Source organism: Phodopus roborovskii, unplaced genomic scaffold, assembly GCF_943737965.1.
Source record: "Phodopus roborovskii unplaced genomic scaffold, PHOROB, whole genome shotgun sequence".
Taxonomy (NCBI): Eukaryota; Metazoa; Chordata; class Mammalia; order Rodentia; family Cricetidae; genus Phodopus; species Phodopus roborovskii.
In genome coordinates, this window is record NW_026125397.1 from 23699388 (window position 1) to 23720650 (window position 21263).

The 21263-nt window shown below is 42.3% G+C and overlaps 1 protein-coding gene across 1 annotated transcript in view; it reads right to left on the minus strand.

Annotated features, from left to right (window-relative positions):
- Positions 1 to 21263, minus strand: part of Cdc40 (cell division cycle 40) — a 36115-nt gene that overhangs the window by 10060 nt on the left and 4792 nt on the right. The window contains exons 2-9 of the mRNA XM_051175562.1: positions 17963 to 18049; positions 12706 to 12835; positions 9034 to 9117; positions 7425 to 7564; positions 6242 to 6338; positions 3835 to 3974; positions 3018 to 3092; positions 1295 to 1340 (exon numbers count right to left, since the gene is read on the minus strand). Of these exons, the coding sequence (XP_051031519.1) occupies positions 1295 to 1340; positions 3018 to 3092; positions 3835 to 3974; positions 6242 to 6338; positions 7425 to 7564; positions 9034 to 9117; positions 12706 to 12835; positions 17963 to 18049 (799 nt within the window). The remainder of the gene's footprint in view (positions 1 to 1294; positions 1341 to 3017; positions 3093 to 3834; positions 3975 to 6241; positions 6339 to 7424; positions 7565 to 9033; positions 9118 to 12705; positions 12836 to 17962; positions 18050 to 21263) is intronic.

Here is a 21263-nt window from a genome sequence, read left to right on the forward strand (position 1 = left end):
TCAGGGCCCTGATTATGTTTTACCTGGATGTCAACCTTGCCAGACCAAGGAATCTTTTCAAAGTTTTTGAGGCAAATAAAATGTAGTTTAAAAAAAAGCAGAAACATGCCCATTTTTCACTATGACCAAGACATGAATAATTTCACAAAATATACGGGGCTCAAAGTGTCACCCACGGGCTGTACCCTGGGACCGCCCCATCACAGAACCCCAGTCAGCCGGTCACAGGGTAGACGGCCATGGCAACAAGCGAGTGCAGGCCCCGCCCCGCAGAGCCGCCTGTAGAGCGTTCTAGCTTTGCCCTGAGACTCTGCGGGTGCGGGTGAGGAAGTAAGGGCACCTCCGTGCCTGGGGCATTTCATCCCCCTGGACACAGGCAATAGTCTCCCTCCACGTCTTGGGTGCTGGCGTGCTAGCTCAGAGTCTATCTGCACAGAGCGCCCACACCGCTAGCACAGCGTGGGAGAACAGACTGTGATCTAAAAACGGAGCCACTGTGGTCCACTCCATGTGTAACAGTTACATCTGGAAAAGGTAACAGGAGCAACAAAGACAGAAGTCTGTCAGGCTACGCTGGCGCAGTCCGTCTCCCCGCTGGCCCCTCCCTTGTTATTATCTTCAGGGAGTTCTCAGCCCCACTGTTTGCTGGGTCTCAGCCGCTGGCTCCCAACCTCCTTATGGAGCTTCCCCTCCGGCCGCTGCTTACTGGGCATTTTCTCAGCTGCTCACACTACGCCCCCTCCCTTGCGGATGGCTCTACCATTCATCTGACCACCTCGAGTCATCTAAGGTCCCTGCCATGTATCACTCACACCCTGTTACTGAATTCAGTTCACTTCTTTCTTCTGCCTCTGTGCTTTAGTCCAAACTCTCCCCGTTTTAATAGACTAACAAAACAACCGTATCACTTACTTTCTACTTGTAGGCTTGCTATCGAAGTACACTCCAGTTGCCACGTACTCCTTCTGCACTCCCTGCCAACTGAGCAGTCTCTCTTACTAGCGCGCGCGGCTGGCTCCCCCCCCCCCTTTACCCACCCTCTCCCTGTCCTACCCCGGGCAAACAGTTATTACACACGGTTCCCCAGCGCAGCACTTTGTCCCACCACGCTGGCGTCTTCTCTCACTTCCGAGTTCTCTTTGCCCACCCAGAGAGAGTTGCTCCTTCATGAGTCAGCTCAGGAGGCCCATGAATACCGCCCTTCGTATCAGGGCAGTAAATTACTGCTGCTGCTATCTTTCTTGCAAAAACTTTCCTAAACACACTTGTAGACATAGAGAAAAAGAAATATTACCAATAAATGTTCTCAGGCAGCGCCGGTCTCCGTAAACTTCCCATAGCTGGAGAAAATACAAACCATGGAAATATTAGTTCTTTTCTTTATGGTGTTGGTAATTGAACCCAGGACCTCATGTACACCAAGCTTGTGTTCTGCAGCTGAGGAAAGCCCCTAGCCCTGGGAATAACAGTCTTAACGTAAGTCTTTATCAATAACAACATCTTAGTAGGCACAGTGGATTTAATTACTAACTACCGACTAGTTTGCCATTCTGTGCTATACTTCTGGGATATAGATATATACACACATATCTTTATGCTTGGAGAGGTTTTTACATCAAAGCATCAGGAGGATTTGTTATATACGGAGTTTACCTGGGTATTTTTATTTTCTCACTGGTTTTTCCTATATTTTGTATTTTTCTATGAGGAATAGTTTTTACTTTGTAACATTATAAACTAATCTTAAAGGAATTCAGTGTTATTAGGATTGTCACTATGTACCGTTTTAATACCGAAAAGTGTTTTTTCATCATATCTAATGCAGATAAATACAAAGGCTTCAGAACTAGCATCCCTCTTGTCTACCTCAGATTCACCAATGCTACAGCGCTCTAAGACAGAGCACTTTCTGGCCACCCAGTGCCAACCAGTCAGGAGGGGCAGGTCCCGCAGGCACCAGCAGGCGCCCCGGGGCCCGCCCCCTTCCCTCGCTTGCTTACTTCATGCTGTAGGCTTCAGTGTTCACTCTGCTGACTCACTCTACCCCCTTCTCAAGCCCACTCCAGTCTCCCCGCCCTCCCTCCTCGGCCTTCCTGTCAGGCATGCTCCCACAGAGGATGGAACACGCGCCTGTGCCTGCCTGTGCCATGGTTACTCACATCAATATGAAGGGACCACTCCCATGAAGAGTCAGTACTTTCAAACCTTTAATACGTAATACCCCTGCATATAACAGTGCCTACTAATGTCTACAGGTGTGCGCTAAATTCAACTTTATGTTTTGTTTGACCCAAGGGAAGGGCATAATGCCAATGAAAGTTAAAGGAAATCGGGGTCTTCTGAGAAACTTTTAATCAGAGACGAAGTGTTTCTATTACAGATAAATGCCCAGACGCCTGTTTCCCTCAAACACCGCAGCTCACTGCTGGGAGCCTTAACGATTTGACTCTCCAAGCCACGAGAACACTACAGGGTTGGAATCTACTGACCACTGTAATGATCTGGACACAGAGGGGACACAAAGACACTTAGCTACTCTCTAAAACTTAAGGTTTCAAAGACGTTTTCTTCACACCGGAGTTGACAAGAGTGACAGCTGCCAGTTACACAGCCGCCCGGTGGTGCCCAAGTGCTGAGGAGAAAAGGGGACATTACACTAGACACGGGGTTCCATCACATTTCCGTTCTTCCTCAGTCAGTGAGGAAGAAACAAACTCAGTTACAGACCCATAACCTCGATAAAAAATGCATTATTCCTGATTCAATATTTATGTGCCCAATGCCAAAGTGATCGGATTACATCCTAATCAGCTGTCTGAGCTTTAGAGTCCAGCCAATTGCACCACAGAGCCATATCTGAATCTGGTCTGGAAGCACCACAAAAGCTACATATGTAGGGGTGTACAGAAAACAATTGGCCTCTAATTGTCTAACAACACCAGATTTATTTATGGCTATTCAAACAGACTTAACCAAAGTCCTGGCTCTGCAAGCTCACTGGGTTACTGAAAACTCACCTTAATTTTACAGTCCATGGAACAAGACAGCAACAAATGTCCAGAAAGAGGAAACAGTCTGACCGCACTGACACCCTGGAAAAAGGCACCGCATTACTGCCCCGAAGCCCTCAAGAAGACAGACAGCGCAAGCAACCTACCCTGCTGGCTTTCTGTATTCTGAACATCACGCTCTGGGATTGCCTTTATCAGTGTTCCAAGAGGCATATCTCGACACTAAGCTATGGAAGGCTTTTTATTTTAGACTTTAAGTTTTCACTTCCTTATGCTGAGCAAGTCAAAGCTGCTACGTGCGCCACTTCTTTCCTTTCTGTGGCCCCTGTTCTTGGCAGAGATCTGGAAACCAACAGCTGGACCGCTGCAGATGACAAGGGACGTCACCCTCTACAGTTTGCAAATATCTCACTTTGCATTCGTTCAAAATCATCTAAGTCAAATAATTTAGAACAGAAAACATGCCTCCCCTCCGGTGTGTAACAACCCCAGGAGGCAAGCAGCGTCCCTGAGGCTAAGCAGCAGGCTTGGTACCATCTGCCCATCACTCACTGTGTGATGCCAAGAGGAGGCAGATGGCAGCAGGAACTCGTGGGGGAGGCAGGCAATAGGAACAATATGGAGGATGGACACTGACCCATAAAGCTTGCATCATGAGCAACCTGGACGGCCTTGAAGACTGCTGAGTGACCGTCCCTTGGAAGATTCTCCAGAGCCTCTCTTACATGTACCCTGTATCTGTCCTGACTTCCCCGTGTCAACGGCTGAAGCTCCACACCGCCTCCCCTTTGTGTTTCAGAGTGGGAACACTCAGCTGCCTTACCTTTGTGTGTCCAGACCACACATGAATTTGTTTTTTGGGAAGATAACATTTTTCAGGTGGCACAGACGACCGCAGATTAACACCAACATCCTGAGGTATGTGAAGGTAGGACCTGCCCTGATAGTCATACATTTCTTTAACTAAAAAAAAAAAAAAAAAAAAAAAGGCAAAAGAAAGCCATAAATACACGTAAGCCACAGTTGTGAAATCCGTATTCTTATGGCAGTAACAAATGCATAGGTGTACTGTCCATACTGAGACCGAGGAGATACCACGCTGATGATGTCAGATGCTAAGACTCTGCCCTGGGTGGGCTAAAATTAAGCTCCTGAGATCCTTGCCATCATTACAATGGAAGGTGGTATTTTAGAATTCCTAGACACCCAAGACCTTGAATAGGATCTACAGGTCTCTCACTGAGCTACGCATCTCAGTGATAAAGACTTCATGACAGCACAGTGGCCATGAGCAACCAAAACATCATGCCCAGGGTGAGAAACAGCCAAGACGGAAGGGAACAAGGAGCAAGCGGTAGCTCTTTTCCCCGTCTTGAGACTTTACACTGTCTGCTTCTGCTACACCTGCCTTTCTCCATCACCACTGCAAACTTTACAACATGTTACACAGGCGGGCGGCTTACACCACAGCTCATATGGCCACAACAAAAGGACTCTGCAACGGCCCTGACCAGATATGACTTTATAATCAAATGCATAAGGAATGGGAGGTGTTTGCAGCCGGCTTCTCTATGCACTCTGCACTGTGCATGCTCCTGTGCATGCTCCTGTTCTGTCACCACTGCTTGAAGAACCCTCAGCTCACACGCAAGGCGACTGCATGCTATAAGTTGCGGTGTTTTTACTGTACTGGAAAAAGAGACTTTCCGTTTCCCTGTGAGCATTCTTAGCATGTACACACTCAATTAGTGAACCCTTGGACTAAGTTGGATTGGTTTAAAAAGGTGCTATTTGAGTGGTTGGGTTGATCGCCATTAAAAATTACTAAATGAGTTCTTAGAACAGGATTTCCAACAATTACTGAAATGGCCCTAAATATCTGCCATTTTGTACTATATATTCATGCAAAGTGGTGACTATAAAATCAAAATAGTGATCAAGTCTGAAAAACATCAAAATGTTCTCTACCTTCCGAATTATCTGATATTCAACCAAGATTTATTTCTCATGTAACAATAAATAAGAACGTTGATTTCTTTAGCATGAAAACTTGTTTTCATATTTAAAGAATGCTAAAATTTACCTGGGTGGTGGCACATGCCTTAAATCCCAGCACAGAGGCAGAGGATTTCTGTGAGTTTGAGGCCAGCCTGGTCTACAAAGCTACATAGAGAAACCCTACCTCAAAAGGAAAAAAATAAAAGGTAAAATTTACATACCAAAATTTACAAATGTCTTTAATTACCAGGTAATGTTTACTATGCACACCAGTCTTTCATACCTGCTAGGGACACCAGACATCACAGAGGGATTTCTCAGGTGAGATGGAGCATGAGTGGGAAAAACTTAAGCAGCTGACACACATAACAGAGTATATCTACAGAAGCTGGCAGTGTGCCGGTACAGGCTAGGTGCTCCCTAATGCCATCAGTCACCGAACACAGTGCTCCCTAAGGCCGCCAGTCACTGATCACATTGCTCCCTAAGGCCGCCAGTCACCAATCACGGTGCTCCCTAAGGCCGCCAGTCACCAATCACGGTGCTCCCTAAGGCCGCCAGTCACTGCTCACAGAGATCCCTAAGGCCGCCAGTCACTGATCATGGTGCTCCCTAAGGCAGCCAGTCACTGATCACGGTGCTCCCTAAGGCCGCCAGTCACTGATCACAATGCTCCCTAAGGCAGCCAGTCACTGCTCACAGAGATCCCTAAAGCCGCCAGTCACTGATCACGATGCTCCCTAAGGCCGCCAGTCACTGATCATGATGCTCCCTAAGGCCGCCAGGCACTGTTTAGGGAGCACTACCAGACTCCTCAGACATAAATCTGGTTTGTGAAGCGGAATGTGGCCTCCTGAAACCTACCTACTCGATGTGACAAAGCAGCATGGCCAGCCCTGAATCACTCGCTAAGCTGCTGACCTCTATGAAATCCCTCACTGTAACTGACTGTTAATGAACAGGGGCATTATAGTACATTTGTAAGTCTGGTAATCTCAAATCTACCGCTATGGAAACAGTTCATTCTGCAAAAGTGACATGTAATACGTGACGACACATGACTATTCCTCTTAGGTTAAAAATGAAGCTATAAATGGCTGACGCACCTAAGGTATCTACCATTTTAGGAAAGAACTTACGGACCATTCAAGTTCCTCCTTACTTTTTTTTAAAGTATCCACTGATTCTAAATCAATAGATTTTCACGACAGTAAAGACATGGATGCTATTACCATGTAGGATTGTCTTCTCCTCCCCAGGCCTCTCCTCTTCCTGTTTGCCTCTTTTCTGCCTCTTCGCTGTGATCTCATCTAATTCCTTTTGTTCTTCCTAAGGAAACAAAGATGTAAACTTTAAAATGAATTTCTAAAATCTCATCATGCCCACTGTTGGCCATATATTCGCTACAAATAATGTCTCTTGGGGTAGCAATGCTAACTCTTCCACAATCAGAGATGGATTTACCTTTTATACAGATCACAAGATGCCATTAAACACATGCCTGGCAATATTTTTAAACTGATTATGTTTGTCTGTGTGTGTGTGTGTGTGTGTGTATGAAGTTTATACATCTAGAAATAAATGTAATGTTATGCTAATTATGCAAATGAAAAGACAAGCCATCAGAAAATCTGGTATCAGAGAGTTTTAGAAGGCACTGTTTCTTTCAGCAAGTCGACTTCACATCATCAGTAAGGACATAAGCAACAACTATGGCTTTGAGATCAATTTTTGGGGGAGAGCTGGGAAGGGGGAGACAGGAAAACAGCAAATCCATATCTCTACTAAACAAGTCAAGCTATGATAGCTAAAGTAAGACAGCAGCATATACATGCTACTAGGTTACACGGGCGTAAGGAACAGCTGGAATACAAACTTCATAAGGACAAGAGTTCCTTGACCTTGTCCATCACTGTGTTCCAGAACCAAGGACAGAGCCTAGCTTTCACATACCCAGTGGGTTATAGCGGTGGGGAAGAATTCTATAGTTTTACTTTATAAACTTCTCAGGAATCTCTTTACAAAATAATATAGATAAAACTTGAGATTTTAAAAATAAATTAGTAAGTAAAGCCCCCACCAATTCTCAAATGGCAGCAAGGCTGACATTTGCCAGGTATTGGAAGGACAGCAAGCAGGGCAATCTATGAACACTATTAATGCTAATTTTATTTTAAAATGGCTATATATTCTGTTAGTCAAAAGAGCACAGGAGAAAACACAGCAGAAAAAGAAAGGCAAATACAAACATTGCAAAGAAAAGCAAAGACAATTTACATTTTCTCAGTTGGCTGAGGCTGAGGAATTTTGATGAGTCATGGGTCCTCTAGGGAAATCTCCCATTTATCAACACAGATATGACTGATACAAACACAGCACACACTGAACTGACGATGAAAGGACACCAAAGCTTACTTCTGAAGGTTTGGCTACGTCTTTTTCATCTACATATTTTGCCCACGGTCCCAAGAAACCATCAATATTCGATGCATCGTTTTCTTTGAACTTTTTCCTCTTCTCTGTTTTCTTCTGACCAGTTTCAAATACAGTTAACCCTACATTAACAACAAACATACACAGTAAGTAAGCAAGCCTATACGCGTTAGAAACATCAGCATACATGATTTCATTTGGCTAAAGTAATTATGAGCAACCAAAACCAAAAGCTGTCTGAATCTGCCATACAGAGCACTCTTGCTGACAAGACACTCAGCATTCTAACACTTGAAAGGACATGAGACCTTACATGGTCAACGCCCTCTTTTGGTTTGTCGTTTCAGAGAAGCTGAAGAAGAGGTAGAGCAGCTCCTGCTTGGTGGGAGAGGTCCCAGGCAGTGGGGTGCTACCAGGTTGCTGGTCTTGGGCTTTTAGAGACTCATGACAGATCTGGGGTGAGGTGTGGGGGACAGGGGAGATGCTTAATGAATCAAAAACCAATGTTCGTTTTTGTTTTGTTTTCAGAGACAAGGCCTCATGTAGCCCAGGACAGCCTTAACTGGGATTATAGGGGTACACCATCATGCCCAGAGAGATGCCAGCAACTCTGAAAACAAAAATAAACTGTAATTTATTATTTAAAAATGAAACTAGACTACAATAAATGCTTACTATTTTATTTCATGTGTATATAACAATACAAATTAAACAATATATCATAGGAATCTGGTATTTATTCCATATATCAATCTAAACTTCGCCTCTAATGTCATCGACCTTAAAAAGACTGACAGAGGATGATGTTTTTTTTTCATCAGTAGGTGAAGCTGCACACTGTTTGTACCAACTAAACTGAAAGAAATGTTTAAGGGTCCTGGTCACAAGGTGACTAAGAATCTAAGTGTGTGTGTGTGTGTGTGTGTACAGAGGTGTAACTGAAAGAAAAAAAGCCCACCTATATGAACTCAAAGCAGTTTTCAATGGGTTCTGTGTTACAACAAAGCAAATTAAAATTCTACTTCAATACTAATTAGCTCATACAAGTAGGGAGCTTCATAATATAGGGTTACCCTTATGCAATGAGCGCATTTTATAAATAGAGTCCAATATTCTGATGAGTTTTGTATACTAAGGTGGCATTTAGGTTATGATGTCTGTCACACTCACTAAGTGAATAGGAACATAAATATATTTTAAAAGACATATTAAAAATTGGCATTACAGCAATTTGTCAGAAATTATTTCAACAGACACCTAGTATGGCATTTCCTGTTAAAAAATCTAGCTTGACAGCCAGAGGCCAATTGCCAAATTTACCTATGCATGAATGATTTGTAGTGGCTGGCATGTTGCCAAGTACTCAAAATAGCCAAAAGAGGTAAGTATGGCCCCCTTCCTGGAGAGACAGCATAGCTGGAGAGTGGCTAGCGTGAGTGGTAAGCAGGAAGGGCTCTAACTACCTGTCTGAGCTCTACGACGCTGTTACTTCAACTTAAAGAGAAGATCAGGAACTAAACAAATACTACTCTTCCCTACTGTCTGGTGAGTACAAGACACTCACTGTAATTACCCATTCCAAATACATTACCTTGATTCTTTTCAGCTTCTTCCACAGAACCAATATACTTAGCAGACACCTGATGATTATCTAGTGAAGGGTCCAGTGCATAGCCTGAAAGCAAACAGGTACAAATGAGCAACTCCCCTTTTACAACTCAGCTTACTACTGTCTGCGAACACCCATTTCATATTTTCCTTTCCAGGTAGCAAACGTGTCCTAAAGATTAGGCCTTCCTTTCTGAGTTCTATTTCCATTTCCAACACTTAACCCATGTGTCAGGCGGCCTCATGAGAGACTACAGCAAGCAGTATTTCATAGGAGGAGTCTAACAATCATTGCAGTACTAAGAGCCTTCCTAGCTGTGAATTCAGAGCCATTTAAATTCAGAGTTTAAAAGAAAGGTACAGTCTGTGTTTAGAAAGTTAGAAGTTATTTCCTTTTCCTTCTTGATAATGGATACCACAGTTAGAACATTATTAAACTGAAAAGAAACAGGGTAAGAAGTTATATATAACATACAGGTATAATTTGGAAAATATCCTTCTTAGTTAGGGCAGTCGTCTCTGATCTTAAAAAGGGTTCTTAGAAGCAGTTCCTGCTGTTTCTCTGGGAAGAGAAGAGGCTATCTGGGGCATATGAACATGACCCTTCAACCAGTTACACAGCACACGCTGTGTGGACTTGTGGTCTTCATGGGTCAAAGAGTACCAAGGAAAACAAAGGGTACGTACATTCAGATTAGACTTTTCTTGAGTGGATGTACTATTACAACAAATGTTTGACAAATTAGCCTTCAGAATAATCCAGCATGTTCATAAAGCTGAGCCAGATCACCAGGCTAAGGCCTACAACCATGTCGACAGACACGAAAATCACTGGTGCACTTTTTAAAGGGCACATGCTGCGGGATGGATTTAACATTTACTTTTATTTTTGCAGCTGAAGATTGAATTTCTTTGGGGAAACATAAAAAAGACTGTTATGAAGTATAACTGTGAAACAGGCCAAGGATGTAGGAGTTCAAATCAGCCTTACAACATACCAGAATAGAACCAACCATCTGTCTATTAGCTCATCTGCATAGACTTTCTTTTTCCCACTGTTAAAGTGTGTTCTTAGCCAGAGGAGAGGGCTTGATATCACAAGAGTGGTTCTGGAGTAGAATCCCTGAGCTACTTCAGATTTTTAAGGGTATAAGGATAAACTTAGTGTTACAATCATTCCAAGAATGACTACCCATTGGAAAAATGTAACTCCATTGAAAACTCACAATGGAAAAGAAGCTTCAAAGCCTGCAAGAATAGTTTAGAACTACAATGTTTGCACATTAATGATTTGAACTATGGGATAACAGAGACTTTTTTTGTTATCTTTGATATACAAAAAGATTGCAAACCACAGGTTAACTGATGATCTGGCTTCCCCCTGTGAATAAGCTGAAATATAATGAAGACTGATTATACCAAGTATTTATTGCAGTAGCGGACTTGGGAAAAACTAACAAGAGTACATTTGGGTAGACTTTCTTTCCCTGGGCTCCTTTGGCCCACCGAAGGCCACGGTTACACGAAGCACATCTTACATCTGGTAACCTGATATACAAAATATTGTGTTATACATGAATTTTGGGGCTGTGTACCTTCGCCTTTAACTGAGCCATTTCTCCAGCCCTGCACCTGAATTTTTAAATGAGACTTTTATCTCATTAAAGTCTAGGTATATAGACCACAACCGTCTAAGTTTGAAAATGTACACTTCAAACATGCAGATTTATCAAAATACAATTGAAATGAGATTTATGTTTATAGAATGGCACTGCATGGCATTGGGGGATGGAATGAGGAGGGTGTCCTTGGCCATCCTTCTTCGTTGTAACACCAGCCCCCAGCTCATGTGGCCAGTCTTGGTCCAGAGGGAAGGAACTCAGCTCTGTGTGAAGGTCTTCCTTTCATCTGCTGCCTTCCTCAGTGGAGTTAGTATTTATTTATTTTTCCTTCTGGTAATCATACTTGAAATGGTTGTAACACTAACTTTGTCATTATACCCTCATGGTTATAAAATATAAGTTAATCAAAAGAAATTATAAACAATTTACAAAAAAATTACTTGAAAATATACAGAAGAAATATATAGGAAAAATCAAACTGGAATAAAGACATACTATTTTGATTATCAAAGGGAAAATCAATCACACGGGTCCAGGGTGCAGCTTTCATATGTGGCCTTCCATGTATCACATGGTAGAATAAACTGGGGAAATTCTTTCAGAAAGCAATTTGATAATGTACCACGAGTGTAAAAATAGTCTTTGATCTACTTTTGGAATATATTTAAGAAAGCAGTAATAATGTATAAAGTTTTATGCACAAGAATATTCACTACTATATTATGAATGGCATCTTACTGTACTATAACACACAAACTGCATTTTTAATACTGAAAGCTGGAACCAACATGAAAGCTAATACTTCAAGATTTCTTACAGACGTTAGTCTAGCAGACCTTGATTTCTAAAAATGTTAATTGTTCCTGGTACTGAAATTAAATGCACGATAATAATGACTGTCTATCAGTACATGACAGAATGTATAAACTCACACATTTTTGTTTTATTTTTTATGTGTGGGTATTGTGCCTGCATGTATGTCTATGCACCATGTGACTGCCTGGTAAAGAGGGCTATGGGTCCCCAGAACTGGAGTACAGACAATAATGAACCACACATGGGTGCTGGGAATTGAGCCCAGGTCCTCTGAAAGAAGAGCCAAGTGTTCTTACTGAGCCACATGCCTGTCTCTCATGACTTAGTTTTTAATGTGTTTCACATTACTATAGGCTTACAATGTACTCCTTATACAAGCAGAGGGCACAAAATATACTTGCAACCATTTTATTGGACCAGAAGTATCAATGAAATCTTCTAGGGCAATTATGCAGTCCTTTTTGTTGTTATTGTTGTTTGTTTTTGAGACAGGATCTCATGTAGCCCAGGCTGGCCTAAACTCAACATATACCTGAGGATGACCTTGACATGCAGATCCTCAGGCCCTGTACATCCTAGAATACTAAGATTACAGGCAGACATTAGCACACTGCTCTCAGGACTGAACCCAGGGCCTACATGCTCAGGCAGTGGCCTATTAACTGAGCTACATCCCAGCTGGTGTGGAGTGTTCACTGTGACTGCATCCTTGATTGGTGATTCACGACCTAATAATACAGGACAAATCCTTCACACAACTACTTTTATTACTAGTTAACTTAAGACCCCATCACTGACAGACTATAGTTATTTTATACTATGGATTTGTTACTATTCTACTGGCTAACATCCTTCAATAACTAAGAGAAAAGAAAACAAAGTTAAGAAGTGTTTACGATAATGAATATATTTTTATACTACATTTTCATTTACCAACTTAATAATTATCTGAATGTGATGGTCATCTAATAACAAATGTTCATTACCAAGTACAGTAACAAGGAACAATCTGGCTCTAGGACCACAGAGGATTTAAAATAAAAGCTCAGTATCCAATGCGACTTCCATTCAGTATTTATAAGAAGGTACACTGCCTCTTTGGTTAAATCTAGATGAATAAACTTAAAAAGCCAGAACACAAAATGAATGATGGCATACATTACTCATGCATTTAGTAAAGCCAAACTTAGCACTGTTAAGTTTCATCATCGCCTTACCGTATGTGGCAAATGTTCTTCTTTGCTGCTCAAACATAAAGTCATTGATATGTGCTGGCTCAGCATATCCAGAAAGCATATTTCTAGGGGCAGCCATTTGCTGTGTTCTAAAGGGATTTTCCGGTCCAAACTGCAAGGAAGGAAAAGAAGGTTATTGGAAGTACATATAACGTGTTGTCAACTCTAACCATCCAGGGCTGACTATCTATCAGGGATCATGTCAGCCACTCATGGTTCAGTGGAATCAGGCAAAGGATGATTAGCACCGCTGGTCAGCACCTGGACAGCACAGCTCACCTAAGTCCCGTGTGGATATTTATTTCAAGAGTACTTATTTGCACTGCAGGAATTCTAATTGGAAGGCACTTCTCTCGGTAACTGAAAACTACATAGATTTTTCTAAACTGTGGTTTGGGAATTTGGGTGATGGTTTGTCATTGACAGCACTGAAATACAATTTTGTTTTAAAAGTCATGTTTTTCCTCTACTAATTGCTGAGTTCCTCAAAGGTAGAAACTCAGAACCCTCTACATTCGCCACAGACATCACTAATCAAATACAACTCAATCAGGCTCCTAGTGGAGACATAGGACAGGAAGCAAACTAAAAATTAAGTATTTGGAACAGTCCCCAAGAAGACACATCAAAATGTAAATACAACTTCTACACTCAGAGAATTCACATTCTCACATAAAACAGTGGCATCACCTATTAGTTTATAACATGGGGGCTTTCCAGAATTATTTTCCAAATACTAATTTGTTTTTGGAAAGCCAGGCACTCTCCACGGCCATACATAAAGAAGTCCTCAATGGGGTGTTTTACCATCCGAGGGCCAAGTTTTACACCCTGTAAGAACAAAGACTAGAACAAATGTCTTCACCCCAAACATTCCCTAAATGTGCAACCATGAAGTCTAACTTGTAAAATACTCATTCAAGAAGGGCCACAATATGCTGTGTTATCCCCATCAAATAATGCTATTATAAAAGATCCTGGGAAAATCAAACGCTCTGACACAGAGTTTCACTCTGTAGCCCAAGCTGCCCTTGAACTCCTGCCAATTCTTTCTGAAATTCCTGATTCTTACTTGTTTTTATGAAGAGTCAAATGAGTGGTCACACTCAGGGAAAAGTGAGTCTAATACTTCTCTTTATTATTGTTTTGTTTTGTTTCACAATATAGCCCAGGCTGGCTTAGAAATGCATGGAGCCCACGCTGGCCTTACATTAACAATCGTCTTGCCTTCACCTCCTGATGCTGGGATTACAGATCCATACCATCATCACACCTGGCACATAAAGGTATTTATTTAACACTGGACACTCATTGTTCCTGATGAAACACTTTGACATTAGAACATCTCAAGTTACTATCTTTAGAGCCATCTTTTCTATGACACGGTTTCAAAGTCACAAAGTGCAAATGTGCTCCTGCTCTTTAACAGCACTGTGTCTTCTCCAGATATCATAACGTGCATGAGAAACAATGAATTTATCTGTAATGCACACGCACACACGCACGCGTGCGCGTGCACACACACACACACACACACACACACACACACACGGGGAAAATAAACCACTACAAGATTGCTATAGATTGAAAACTTGCATTTCTGCTTAAAATACCCATTTTTCTACCAAGTTTTTAACTGTTCTCATTCCAAACTCTAAAGGACAATTGTACATACGATGCAGGACTCTGCAGCCCACATCTGTTGATGGGTAGAACCACAGGCAGACTGCTGGAAGTCGCTGACAAGTCCATTTACCCATGGGATTATTACAATGACCAGAAACAGCAGCAACATTAGAGATAAAGTGTCTAAGGGTTCTTAACATGCACTCACTATCTGAGCGCTCAGACCCGCCTCACAGCAGCGTCTGTTGGGGAGAGGGGTCTCCCGACAGTGGGAGGGGGCTGCCTCTCTCTCTCCCCTGCTCTTGGGACCCTTTCCTCCTACTGAGTTGCCTTTCCCAGTTTGTGTCTGGTCTTACTGTATCTTATTGTGTCATCTTTGTCCCCGAGACAGGGTCTCACTGACCTGAAACTCACTCTGTAGACCAAGATGGCCTTAAACTCAGAGATCAGCCTGCCTCTGCCTCCTGAGTGGGAGGATTAAAGGTAGCACCAACATTGCCTGCCAACTTGTTTCGCTGATGTCCTTGGAAGGCCTGCTCTTTTCTGGGAGGGAAATGGGGTGGTGTGATGGTGGTGGTGCTGGTGGTGGATCAGGGGGACAGGAGAGGTGGGGAGATGAACTGGGATTAAAGGTATGAGCCACTACCACCTGGCTCCATTATAATAGACTGTTCAATATTGTGTAGCCCAGAGGGGCCTAGAACTCCTGGCCTTCCGGCTTCCTCCTTCCAATTGCTGGGATTGAAGGTGTGTGCCACCAATGCCTGGCCTCTATGGCCAACTAGGGGATTAGCTCTGCACTCTAATCTTCAGGCAAGCCTCATTAGTTAGAGCACAAACAAAATATCACCACAGCTTTCTACAAATCAGGAGAAGTTTTGGGCAGTTTTATTGACAGAATAATTTTGTAAGATGTAAGTGAAGTCCGACTATTCCTTATTACAACACTCTGCTGCTGCTGCTGACAACTTGGGGCCCTTAAAAGCATGGCTAGTTTAAGGGGTCTGGGATTCTTCCTTAGTCCAGTGAATTTAATATGATTGTAAAGAAACTAGTAAATAATTTATCTCTAAGAAGCTAAAAGGGAATCTAGCTCAAGGTAGAGAGTTGCTGGTATGAAACACCGTCCATTATATTTTCAACTTCAGTTTATAATTAGAGCAAACAATTCTGTATTAAAAGGTAGAGCATCTAGGAAAAGTTGTAGGTTGCAATGGAGGAATGATATTTACAAAACAAGCATACTGGCTAATTTTCAGAATTAGCAAAGTCATAGGATATATCATGCAGATTACACGTGGCCTTCAAATGCTGCTCCAGTTACTGATGGATAGAGACCAGGACGTGGGTCCTGATGGCAGTAAATTCAGACTTGGCTTCTGCTCTACAAGAACACTTACTTCATAGCTTTTGTAAGTACAAAAGGGGTGGAAGGTGCATCTGTGCCTGCCTGACAGAATCAATGGCGGTGTTAGCTCACCCACTGGTCTCTTTCTGCCTACTTTTCACACCATGTATTTTTACAATATAGTAAAGTTTTATCTCATTAATTATGAGAAAATTAAGAACATCCAAGATCTTACAAAAGCTAATACATAGTCTCATTATTCCAAATTGTAAACATGGGCTGTATTGCCTGTCGTCCACTTCACATATGACTGTCATAGATAATATCTGTCTGGCCTCTAACTTATGAACGGCACTGTAGAGGTTCAGGAACATCCCAGTGCCTATCTGGTTAGGAACACACAGCACACCTGCTCTCAAGGATGAGATGGAGGAGAGGGATTCTCACAGTGGATCCCTAACATAGGGACTTGAACTGAATCTAGCAAAGGCTCTGGTGACACTTTTCCAGACTTGGCCAAGTGATTTGGATTCTAGTCATAAAACACAAAGTTCACAATCTGTCACATCACGGATGACTGCTTCCTTGGTAATTATTAAAGATTCTAAATTTGCTTCCAAGAATCACTTCTTTCTTAAACTTTACCATATGTGGTATTCTTAACATGAACAAATTTACACGTTAGTGGCGGCTCCTTAATATGAGGAAGGAAGGATGGATGGAAATAATGAGTGGATGATTAACTTGCAAATATCATCACAGAGTTAATTCACATCCAGTCTTTTGATTGAAAGTTTTGAAAAATATAATTATATGGCAATATCACCGTTATTAATAACTCAAGATTCAGAAAAAAAGAAAAGCAGATCTCATAGAAAATAAACTGGCACCAAAATGTTATATACCACACAACTTTCAAATTTTCTCATCCTCTGAATGCAAATAAACACTATTTTACCGAAGCCCTTTCCATTTGTAGAACCCATGAGGCACACATGAATGACATGTCAAAGGACCTGCTGAGATGCTTGTTAGTCACGGAGAGGGGACAGCTTACCCAGGGCAGAGGGCGGGACTAAGAGACTACAGACCAGTGTGTAGGACACACAAGTCTCAGAGGACCTGAGCAGAGACTGTCTGTGTTCTGAGCTTTGAGAGCCAGCCAGCACTGTCTGATGCCGATACCACGGCACGGACGGTGCCACACATGTCAGACGCCGTGGGAACCGAGGCAGGTGAAGCATGACACAGCTCTGGCATGCTGACGTGTCTGTATGCCATGCAAAGAAAACTCCTAAAAGCACCGCACTTTCTCCCACGGTGCAGTAATCTGCAGTTCCCCACAAGCTTTCCTTAATGGTCAGTGCTCAGAATGACTCCTCCCTTCCTCCTTTCCCAATGTTTCTATTACTACTTGTTAGCAAGCGGTGTGTGTGTGTGTGTGTGTGAGAGAGAGAGAGACGATTGCACAGAGCACCCTGCCTCCCTCAGCAGAGTAACCGTTTCCAGCAGCAGAATAAGACAACAGAGAGGCACTCGGGTGCTCGGGCACTGTGTATTAATGGTAATAAAGCATTTTTCTTTGTGGTTAGTTGCCATAGACACTTATCAATGCTGAGAGAAGAGTATCAAGTGCATAGTGAAGAATTAATATTATCAGGTTCCCTTTTTTAACTTTAAATTTGAAACAAGCTTGTTTTACATGTCAATCCCAGATCCCTCTTCTTCCCTCCTTCTCTGCCCCCCCACCCCCCATCCCACCCCCTTTAAGCTCCCCAGGGAGGGTGAGGCCTTCCATGGGGAGACTTCAAAGTCTGTCCTATCATTTGGAGCAGGGCCCGGGCCTCCCCCATGTGTCTGGGCTGAGAGAGTGTCCTTCTATGTATACTACACTAGGGATAAACACTGATCCACTGCCACAGGCCCCATAGACTGCCCAGGCCTCCTAACTGACACCCACATTCAGGGGGTCTGGGTCAGTCCTATGCTGGTTTCCCAGCTATCAGTCTGGGTCCCAGATTCCCTTTTTCAAAAGACAGTTCTTTATGACCAGCCTTTTTTATGCGGGCACATAAGCAATCAGTGGATTTTAAAAAGGATTCTCATAAAAACTATAGGTTTTTTTGGAGACTAGAAGGATATATTTTCTAAAACTTATAGTAACACAGTTGAATGAGAAACTTAAAAAAAAATTAACACCATTTATTTGGCTCTGTATTAATTTAAATACTCAGCATAAGGGGAAGCATGTGTCTGCTTTCTTACCTCGGGAGCAAACATGGTCTCATAGGTAGGATTATACTGAACTTCTTTGACAGCAGGGTCAAGATGGACTCCAGTCTCCAAATCTTCCTGAAAGAAACCACATGAACGTTACAGACCTCCTCAGTGAGCATACATTTCAGGAACGACAGCAAAGTCACATTGTAAATGCCTAGCACCGACTTCACGAGTGTTACTTTAGTATCCCAGCACTAATAATTACAATAAAGAGTAACGAAACACATATACAGTATATGCAGTTTTAGATATCGAGATACATATTTCTCAACATACTAACCTTATTAACTAAATAAGACCCTTGTGTTAAGGAAGTCTAGCTTCCTCCCACCATCATTTCGTGTCAGCTTCAATACCTGGAGCTACTCTCTTATTCAGGAATGCCCTGGCGGCCGCAGCCAGGGAGGCAGGGGGGCTAGCTTGCCACTCCTTCCTGTCCTGCATGTCCAACCCCTAGTCTTATTCCCAGCCTTGTAGCAGATTACCTGCAGCAAACCTGCCCTCCCTTTCTGCCTCTACTCTCCAGGGCCTGACTCTGTTAAACTTGGCAGACCCAGCTTTCCTCACAGTGGAGCCTTCTAGTCCCACCTCTAGCCCAGCCTCATTCCCTCTTGTTAGCTGCCCCTTCCCCCCCCCCCCAATATCTAGAAACACCTTCTACCCAGGACACCCAGTGGCCACTAGAAAGGGACTCAGAAGCAGTCCCTACCAAGCAACCCACAGCTGCCACACTCTCCTAAAATCCAGAAAACAAGGACTGGAACACCCACCCAGACTCCATCAGGTGTAATTCTAACAGGTCTGTCTTTATGTTCCACGGTCCTTTCTCCCTTGCAGCTTAATCTAGTCTTTCTTTGTTCTGTATATTTGGTGTTTAGATTATGTGCTGAGTCACAATCATCTCACACCCAGATGAGTAGACATCAGAGTAAAATCATAATAAAAAACAGCCAGGACAATGACTCCACCAGAACCCAGCAACCCTACAACAGTAGGCCTTAAGATATGCAATATACCTGAAACACAGGGCAAGAACTTAAAAAGCTACTATGAATACGTTGAAGGTCCCGAAAGAGGATATGATTAAATTCATTAATAAAACATATGCAAATACAAACAAATAGCAAACGAAATGAAGAAAACCAAAGAAAACCCAACCTGAGGTAAAACTGGAAAGGGAAAATTTAGGAACTCAAACAAAACCTCAAAGTAAGCCTCACCAACAGAGTACAAGAGGCATAGGAGAGAGTCTGAGGTGCCGAAGACAACATAAAATAAATGGTTAAAGAGAAAATGTCAAACAAACAAAACCCTGGCATCAAGCATCCAGGACATCTGGGTCACTAATGAAAAGACCAAACCTACAAATAACAGGGATGGAGGAAGGAGAGGAGACCCAGGTCATGGGTGCAGACATCTTCAGCAAAACCATTTTCAGAAAATTTCCTTAAAATTCAGGTACATAGGGGCTGGGGATTTAGCTCAGTGGTAGAGTGCTTGCCTAGCAAGCGCAAGGCCCTGGGTTCGGTCCTCAGCTCCGGAAAAAAAAAAAAAAAAAAAAAAAAGACAAAATTCAGGTACACAAAGCCTGCAGAACACAAAAAAGATTGAACCAGAAAAGGAATTCCTTACTACACATAATAATCAAAACATATTCTTTTTAGGCAGTCATCATTACTGGTACCTAAACCACATAAAGACCCAACAAAGAGAATTACAAACTAATTTCCCTTATGAACACAGATACAAAAATTCTCAATAAAATACCTGCAAACCAAATACAAGAACACATTAAAAAGAACATCCAACACAATCAAAGTGGGTTTCATAGCAGAGATGCAGGAATGGTTCAACATATATAAATTGAAAATGTAATCCACAACATAAACAGACCGAGAGACAAAAATCACATGATCATATCATAGATGCAGAAAAGGCCTTTGGCCAATTCCAACACTCCTTCACAATAAAATCCCAGAGAAACTAGGGATACAAGGTACACACCTCAACAGAATAAAAGCAATTTACACAGCTGACAGCCAGCATCAACCTAAATGGAAAGAAATGCAAGGCAGTTCCACTAAAGTCAGGGACAAGACAAGGCTGTCTGTCCATTTTCTCCATATCTATGCTATATAGTACTTGGAGGTCTAGCTAGAACAGTAAGACAACTGAATGAGAGTTAGGGGACACACATAGGGAGGGAAAAGGTGACTCTAAAAACTCCTGCAGGAAACTCCTACAGCTGATAAACACTTTCAGCAAAGTAGCAGGGTACAGAATTATTATACAAAAGCCGGTGGGCCTTTCTACATACCAGTGGCAAACAGACTGAGAAGGGAATCAGGAAACAACAGTTTTCACAATAGCCACAATAAAATTATCTTGGGGCAACTTCAACCAAACTAGTGCAAGATGTATGTGGTAGAAACTTTAAGACATTAAAGCAAGAAATAGAAGAAGATGTCAGAGGACGGAAAGGTCTCCCATGCTCATGGAGTAGTAGGATTAACACAGAGAGAGAGGCCACTATCTATAGATCCAATGCAGTCCTCTTCAAAATTCCAACCCAAGTCTTCCAAGAACCAGAAAGGACAACTTTCAGCTTCATATGGAAACACAAAACATCCAGGGTAGCTAAAACGAGTCTGAACAACACAAGTGTTGCAGGTGTCACCATCCCTGATTTCCAATTGTACCGACACCTATAGTAATAAAAACAGTACTAACATGAACTCAGACCTGCTGATCAATGGAACTGATATGACGACACAGACATGTATGTGTCCACATACCTAAGACATCCCTGATATATTTTTCCTTTTAAATACAGAAGACAGATATATACACTGGAGGGAGGATGGGGGACACACAGCATCTTCAACAGTTGGTGCTGGTCAAAATGGATGGCTACTTGTTCAAGAATGCAAATAGATCCACACTTAACATCCTGCACAAAACTCAACTCAAATGGATCCAAGATCTCAACGAAAGGCCAGATACACGCAGTCTGATAGAAGAGAAAGTGGGGAATAGCCTTGAACTCATTGGTACAGGAAAAGTTTCTAAATAGAACACCATTAGCACCGGCACTATGAACAATTAATAAATGGTACTTCATAAAACTGACAAGTTGTATGGCAATGGGCACCATTGTTAGGAGAGAGTAGTAGCTTATAAAATTGGAAAAAATTTTAGCAGTTACACATTCATCAAAGGGCTAATATTTAAAATATATAAAGAACTAAAAAAAATTTGAAAATTAAGGAAACAACCCAATTAAAAA